The sequence below is a fragment of the Cebus imitator genome, unplaced genomic scaffold (genome assembly GCF_001604975.1).
Source record: "Cebus imitator isolate Cc_AM_T3 unplaced genomic scaffold, Cebus_imitator-1.0 Scaffold30, whole genome shotgun sequence".
Lineage (NCBI taxonomy): Eukaryota > Metazoa > Chordata > Mammalia > Primates > Cebidae > Cebus > Cebus imitator.
Window position 1 is genome coordinate 10,528,495 of NW_016107345.1, and position 7,659 is coordinate 10,536,153.

Consider the following 7,659-nt stretch of genomic DNA (forward strand, 5'->3'; position numbering starts at 1 on the left):
GTGACCCACTACCTGTCTTGAAAGACAAAGGTTGGTGGCTCAGGACAGAGGAGGGCAAATTGCAGGCAAAGGCCAACAAAACTGGACAAAGCGGCAAGAGATTGGCAGGGGCCAAATGGTACAGAAACTTCTACAGAAATGACACATTTGCACCCTCCGAATGTGCCAGGCACTGTGCCCAATAGCACATTACTTTCTTTGACCATGCCTATTCCCTCTTGATGATCACAAGCAGACAGCATGAGGGAGTAGTTATCACTTTTTTTTTTTTTCTTTGAGACAGAGTCTCTGTCACCCAGGCTGGAGTGCAATGGTGCAATCTCGGCTCACTGCAACCTCCACCCCACAAGTTCAAGTGATTCTCATGCCTCAGCCTCCCATGTGGCTGGAATTACATGTGGGCACAACCACGCCTTGCTAATTTTTGTATTTTTAGTAGAGATGGGTTTCTCCATGTTGGCCAGGCTAGTCTCAAACTCTTGATCTCAGGTGATTCACCCACCTCAGCCTCCCAAAGTGCTGGGATTATAGGCGTGAGTCATTGTGCCCAGCGTAATCACCTCTCTTGTACAGATGAGACACTTGAAATTCAGAGAAACTAAGAACTGACCAAGGCCACACAGCTAGAAAATGCCAGGGAAGGTTTCAAAGCAACTCTACAACAAATAGATGCTTGGCCATTGGGTTCCAGAGATACTCTGCAGCCAGCCACTCAGCTAGCCATGCCCTCAACTGCAGAACCAGAATACACCCTGCCAGAGGGTCTACATAAAAGATAGAAAACCTAGAGGCCAGCCAGCCTTCTCTACCTTGGATCTACCCCTAGGGAGGGCAGGGAAAGAGGTGTCAGAGGACTAGGGGACAGGAACAAAGAAGGATTTAGCCATCCTTCACCTTCTAGAACCCACTGGGGGAGGCCCCTCTGGTTACTTCCACTAAACTCATGTTACCACAAATGATCAGTTATGCTTTTCCAGGGCTTTTCTTCATCAGATCATGGAAAGGAAAGAGCAACATTCATGGCGAGAGGCAGGCTGAGAAGCTGGAATTCAGGCAGGAAGTTCAAGCTCACAGTCCTCTACTACCATCACATCCCAGGAAATAGGATAGACAGGGGTGGGGTCAGCAGGCAAAGATGCAGCTTTTCCAGTGGTAATAGGAGGATGTTTAATAAGCAGCAAATCAAATACAAACTCCAGGCCCCCAGATAGACCCTGCTGGAGAGGATTCACACCTCTGAGGTCAAGCCAAGGTCCGTGCCATTCCCTCCTCTGCCCAGAAGCCCGCCCAACCCCTGCCCCACACAGAACAGAGCCGCTCAGGGAAACTGACATTTGGTTTTATTGTGCCAAGGACATTACAGATGGCGGATCTTGTCAACACCTGCAGGGCACGGGTGCCCCATCTGCCAAGGCTGCTCCCACACTCGCTACACTCAAATCCCGGGTGGCAGCCATGATCCCCAAAGATGCCCCCCACCCCAAGATTCCAAAGAGGCTAGTGGTGGTGGAAGCAAAAGGAATGCAGCAAGGTCAGGGTTTCATTGTCCAAGCTGGCCTGACACCTGCTGCCCTGCCCAGTGCACACCCTTGGCCCTGGGCCCGCCTCCATGCAGCTGGAGGCTAGAAGACAGCAACCCACATCTTTTCGCCCCCCTCCATGCCCCATGACCTGCCTGGCCAGAAAGATGCCACCTTCACAGACCCAGTGCTGTCATCTATATCATTTTTGATTAGTTGATTTCATAAGATAAAAGTACATTTTCATAAAGAAAAAAATTCAAGATTGAAGGCTCAGACATTCATGGGGTACTGGAAAGGGAAATTTCCCACTTCTTCCTCCCACCTCCCTGGCATCAGTGTGGAGGGGGGACAGCAACTTTTTCTCATCTTGGAAGGAATGAGGGGCAGGGAGACTTTCCTCTGTCTGAATGTCTCTCTCCTCTGGGGCTGCCTGGCTGCCAGTTGGTCTGTCTCTGTGTACCTCTCGTCTATCTTCGGCACCCTTGCCCGAGTCCCCTGTGGAATGCAGGGATGGTGCTATGCAGGGTGGGGGGCAACAGGGCACGTCAGCTGGCAGAGAGACAGGTGATAGTGGCAGCAGCAATGAGAGGGAGCACAGGGGTGGGCTAGCCAGAGGGAAGTGAGGAGGAGGGAAAAGAGGGGAGAGCAGGAAGAACAGAAGGAGGCAAGAGGGAAGAAGCCAAAGAAGGTTGAGGCGGCACCAGAGGGCAGGAGTGCTGGGGTTGAGAGATGGTGTCCAATCCCTGGGTCTCCATCAACTCTTGTCTGGGGGCGGGTCTCTGTGCACTTTGTTTTTCTTCATACTGTCTAGGTATTCCTGTTGGGACACTGCCAGCACCGATGCTAGGATGTCATCATCATCCCAGTCATTCAGACCTGCTGGGCCAGAGGAAGAGAAAAAGGATGATGGAGTGCTCTCAGCCTGCCTTCTCCTCACCCTGTGCCGGTATCTGGGGCTCTGGAGAAATCCCATAGGGCCCTTCTCCTTTCTTAAAACAGAAGGATCTGCTAGGCCTGTGAAACCCCACTTAGATCCTAGGCCCCTTCTGGGGATGAAAAATCCCCTTGGGCCTGAAAAATCCCCTCCAGCACCTCTCTCTTCTTTTCTCAGGGAGATAGCCGGAGGCTCCAGAAACCCCCTCTCAGGACTTGCCGCTTCTTCTAGTCTCTCCCAGCTCCTAGTAGCCTCCATCCCCGACACAAAGGAGGCTTACCGAAGGCAGAGGGGGACATCTGCTGAATGAGGGCCCGGCACTCCAAAGCAGGGTAGAGGGACACAAGGGGGGAAGTTGCCCGGTCGGCCCCTGCCGAGAACTGACTGCTTGTACCTGAAGCAGACGGACAGTCAAAGGTAGGGACCCAGGATCCAGGATCCAGGACCCAGGACCCAGACAGTGCCTCCTAACCCCCAGCACATTCCCTGCGAGCATGTTACTGACCTGGCGCACAGGGTGAAGGAGGTTTGGCAAGAGCTAAGACAGTGCCTGGGGAAGGGGGCTTGATGCCCAGCTCAGCATGCAGCTCAGGATGCTCAGGTGATGAGGCTGAACTCCGCTGCCGTGGGGACCGGCTAGTCCACTCCTCCAGGCCACTGGAGGCTGCTGCTGTGGCCGAACTGCATGTGGCGCTGGCTTTCCGGGGCTGCAGTGGGTAAGGAAAATGCAGTAAGGATGACCAACAGCCATGACCCTCCTGTGACCCATCCCTGAATGCTGGCTCCCTTCCCAGGACCTTGGCTATGATATAGCTTCTACATAGGTCATCATCATCCCCACTCACACGGTGGACCACAAGGCTCCTCACAGGACAGGGGTGAAGCTCCTTACCTTCTCTCTCACATCCCTACAGCCAATCTGAAAGGAAACCCTGTTACCTCTATCCTCAAAATAGATCCAAATCCAACCCCTTCTCATCATCTCCACTGCCAGCACTGGCACTGGTCACCTGGCCTACTGCAGCAGCCTCCTCCTCACTGGCCCCTGCTTCTGCCCTCACCTGCCAGGCTCCACTGGATGACTAGCAGGCAAGGCGATCTTGTTAAATCCCCAACCACATCCTGTCATTCCTCTGCTCACAACCCTCCCATGGCTTCTGCCTCAGAATAAAAGCCAAAGTCCTGGCCACAGACCACAAGCCCCTACCCAATTGGACTCACCACCTCTCTGACTTCATCTACTACTACTACATTCTGTTCGGGCACACTGGCCTCCCTCTAGGCTGTGCCTGAGTTGTACCAGGTGTGTGGGCCTGCTGCCCTCCCCTGCTTGTGCGTGCAGCTAACTCTCACCTTCTGCAAGGCTCAAATCTCACCTGCTCTGAGGCCTACCGACTGTGCTATTTAATACTGTGAACTCACATCCCTGCTCAGCCCCTTTATCCTGGCTCTATACTTTCCATCCATAGCTCTTCCCAACTAATTTATTCATTATGTTTATTGTTTATTTTGTGTCAATCTGCAAACACGTGAGCATCACAAGGACAGGGATCTTGGCCTGCTGGGCTCACCTATGTATCCCCATACACTGAAAACAATGCCTGGCACAGACTGGCAATAAGTATTTGTGGAATAAGACTCAGCTCTTGCCAGCCAACATCTACAATCACTCCAAACTCCTTGTGATTTTACAAATCCTCAGATGCTTGTTTGCCCTGCCCCTCCCTTCCCTAAAGATTCAACCTTCCAAGGCCGGGCGCGGTGGCTCAAGCCTGTAATCCCAGCACTTTGGGAGGCCGAGGCGGGTGGATCACGAGGTCAAGAAATCGAGACCATCCTGGTCAACATGGTGAAACCCCGTCTCTACTAAAAATACAAAAAATTAGCTGGGCATGGTGGCGCGTGCCTGTAATCCCAGCTACTCGGGAGGCTGAGGCAGGAGAATTGCCTGAACCCAGGAGGCGGAGGTTGCAGTGAGCCGAGATCGCGCCATTGCACTCCAGCCTGGGTAACATGAGTGAAACTCCGTCTCAAAAAAAAAAAAAGATTCAACCTTCCTCTGTGAAGACTAACCGGAGCCCCCACCTCCACTGATCTCCCAGCCAGGGTCAAGGATCCCACCAGTGAGTTGTCTCCCTCAGCAGATGAGATCGTTGAGGGCAGAGCAGTCCAGATCTGATGTTACATACTCAGTAGAAACCTGGCACACACGGGCAGTCAACAAAAGCTTGTGTGTCTGAAGCTATCCATCATTCTCGTGTCACCAGCAGCAGTGGCTGCCCTCCTCTCACTCCTTAAGTGCCTGTTCTGCACAAGTATTTAAAGTTCCAAGGTATAATGCCAAAACTAAGACACAAGATGAATTACAGGTGCTGGATGCTTCCTTCCCTCCCAGATGTCAAAACTGCTTAATTTTTTCCTGCTTGCTTGAGGGCAAAACATGAGAAGTAATGGGTTCTTGGCCCAGCCTGTGACAGAGTCCATGACCCACCTGGCTGGGGCCGCGGACCTGGCGAGCCTGTTTCTCCTGATCCCGCAACCACTGCAGATAGGATTCCCGAGCCACCTGCTCCTCGATGGCCTCATTTGTGGCCTCCCAGTCTGTGGCCCGTTTCTTGTCTTCTAGCATCTGCTGTTCAATCCACGACTCCTCCGATGTTTTTATGGCATTCTTCATCAGAGACTGCTCTGCAAACTGCAAGGAGGGAGAGGAGCAGGGATGTGCAATAACACTCTGACCCTGCCCAAGAGCCAGAACAGGCTCAGTAGGGTAGGTCCACAGGCCCAGAAAAAAAGAAGACAGGAGAGCAGATGTTCCCACAGAGCAACCCTCTGCAGACCGCCTCTTGATCCAGGACTGGGGGAAAGCAGGCTTAGGGTGTGAGACCTGTCATTCCAACCTCCTTTGCTTGAAAAACCTGACTCCAACCCCCAACCACCTCAACTGAGGCACTGAGACTGAGACAGTCAGGTGCCCTCCAGCCTGGGCCTTAATTTTTTTTTCTTTTGAGATGGAGTCTCACTCTGTTGCCCAGGCTACAGTGCAGTGGCGCGATCTCAGCTACCTGCAACTTCCGTCTCCCAGGTTCAAGCGATTCTCCTGCCTCAGCATCTTGAGTAGCTGGGATTACAGGCAGGCATCACCACCCTTGGCTAATTTTTTTTGTATTTTTAGTAGAGACGGGGTTTCACCATGTTAGCCAAGCTGGTCTTGAACTCCTGGCCTCAGATGATCCACCCACCTCAGCCTCCCAAAGTGCTGGAATTACAGGCGTGAGCCACTGTGCCTGGCCTGGGCCTTAATTTAAAGAAGCCCCATCCAGAGATGAGTGTTTCACAATGCTGAGGCCTTCCTCACACATGAGCAGATGAGACAAAAGAGAAAAATCAGCTATGTGTGCACAGGGTGGAGGGAGTATTCAAGCATGTGAGGGGTTGGGGAAAGCAGTGGGTGAGTGAGGGGATAAGGGGGCAGTATCGACATAATGTGGAGTACTATAAGTTACACGACAATAAATGAGAGTATTGTTTTTCAGGCTGTGAGCTCCAACAGTATTTAAAAAAAAAAGAGAAAATGATTATCAGAGTATATCCCAGGGAATAAGTGCAAATATTATTTCATGAAGCTTTAGTTAACATTATTTTTTTTTAATTTTTAAAAATTTTTCTATCATCCAGCCCAAAATGTCATAGTTAACATTTTAATGCACATATATACACTACACACAAATGCATATATGCTAAATAATCATGTAAAATGTATTCTTTTCCTTTTCCTGCAGACCTTGCATTCAGATAAAACGTAATTTTTTATTGTGGATAACAGTAAAAAAAAAATACATAAAACTATGTTAGAACAAGCCAATTAAAAAATAGTCAAAAAATCTAAACACGCTCTGGCAGTGTAAACACATTCCAAGTGTTTTTTCTACTTGCTCCATCAACAACAATCAACACAAGAGACTTCTGTAACCAAAGGTGTGGGCTGGGGGGAGGGTGTTTTCCCACACAGCGAGCAGCGGACACCTGGTGTCCTCCAATGCAATTCAATACCTAGAGACAGCCTAAGATCCCACAGGTTGAGGGCTCAGTCCCATAGGACTCCCCCCAACTCCCCTTTGGACACCAGTCGAAAGTCTGGGCCTCCAGAATTTCTGACTGACCGGCTATAAATTGGGATTCCCACAGTATTTTTTAGGGGGGGTTCAATTAACTTGCTAGAGCAGCTCACAAAACCCAGGAAACATGTTTGCCGGTTTACATAGAGGAAATTACAAAGGCTACAGATGAAAAGATGCACAGGATGAGGTATGGGGGAAGGGATGTGGAGCTTCCATGTCCTCCCTGGGGTGCCACCCTCTAGAAACTTCCACGTATTCAGCTAGCCAGAAGTCCCAGAACCCAATCCTTTCGGGATTTCATGGAAGCTTCATTATGTAGGCATTATTGATTAAGCCATTGGACATTGGTGATCAACCTAATCTTCAGCCCTCCCCCCTCCCCAAAGGCTGGGGGATGGGCTTAAAGTCTCAAACCCCTAATCCTGCCTTGGTCTTTCTGGTCACCAGCCCCCACCCTGAAGCTACCTATGGGCTGGCAGCCATCAGTCAACTCATTAGCATACAAAAAGGCATCACTTTGGAGTTTCTAAGGATTTTAGGAATTGTATGCCAGGAAGTCACAAACACAATTCACCAAAGAAGATATACAGATGGCAAATAAGCATATGAAAAGATGCTCAACAGCATTTGCCATCAGGCAATTGCAAATTAAAATAATGGGATACCACTACACACCTAAGGGAATGGCTAAAATCCAACACAATGACAGACAGTATTAATTGCTGGTAATAATGCTGAGCAACAGGAGCTTCCAAAAAATTACTGTGGGCATGTAAATAATACAGCCACTTTGGAAGACAGTTTCGAAGTTCCTCACAAATCAAAACATAATCTTAAAACACAATCCAGCAATCTTGCTCTCAGGTATCTATACAACTGGTCTAAAAACTTATGTCCATGAAAAAACCTGCAAGCACATTATAGTAGCTTTATTCATAATCATCAAAAACTGGAAGCAACCAAGAATTTCTTATTTTTTTTTTTATTTTTTTTATTGAGACGGAGTTTCACTCTTGTTACCCAGGCTGGAGTGCAATGGCGCGATCTCGACTCACCGCAACCTCCGCCTCCTGGGTTCAGG

At 49.8% G+C, this 7,659-nt stretch overlaps 1 protein-coding gene across 4 annotated transcripts in view; it reads right to left on the minus strand.

Moving 5' to 3' along the window:
• Positions 1 to 1,318: 1,318 nt before the first annotated feature.
• The window catches only part of OTUD5 (OTU deubiquitinase 5), a 32,674-nt gene continuing 26,333 nt past the window's right edge, over positions 1,319 to 7,659 (minus strand). For 2 of the 4 annotated variants that reach the window (XM_017523913.2, XM_017523911.2), the window contains exons 6-9: positions 4,949 to 5,152; positions 2,963 to 3,164; positions 2,738 to 2,851; positions 1,319 to 2,402 (exon numbers count right to left, since the gene is read on the minus strand). In XM_017523913.2, the coding sequence (XP_017379402.1) occupies positions 2,278 to 2,402; positions 2,738 to 2,851; positions 2,963 to 3,164; positions 4,949 to 5,152 (645 nt within the window). In that variant the 3' untranslated portion in view covers positions 1,319 to 2,277. The remainder of the gene's footprint in view (positions 2,403 to 2,737; positions 2,852 to 2,962; positions 3,165 to 4,948; positions 5,153 to 7,659) is intronic. The other 2 variants (XM_017523912.1, XM_017523914.2) reach the window with 1 other exon arrangement.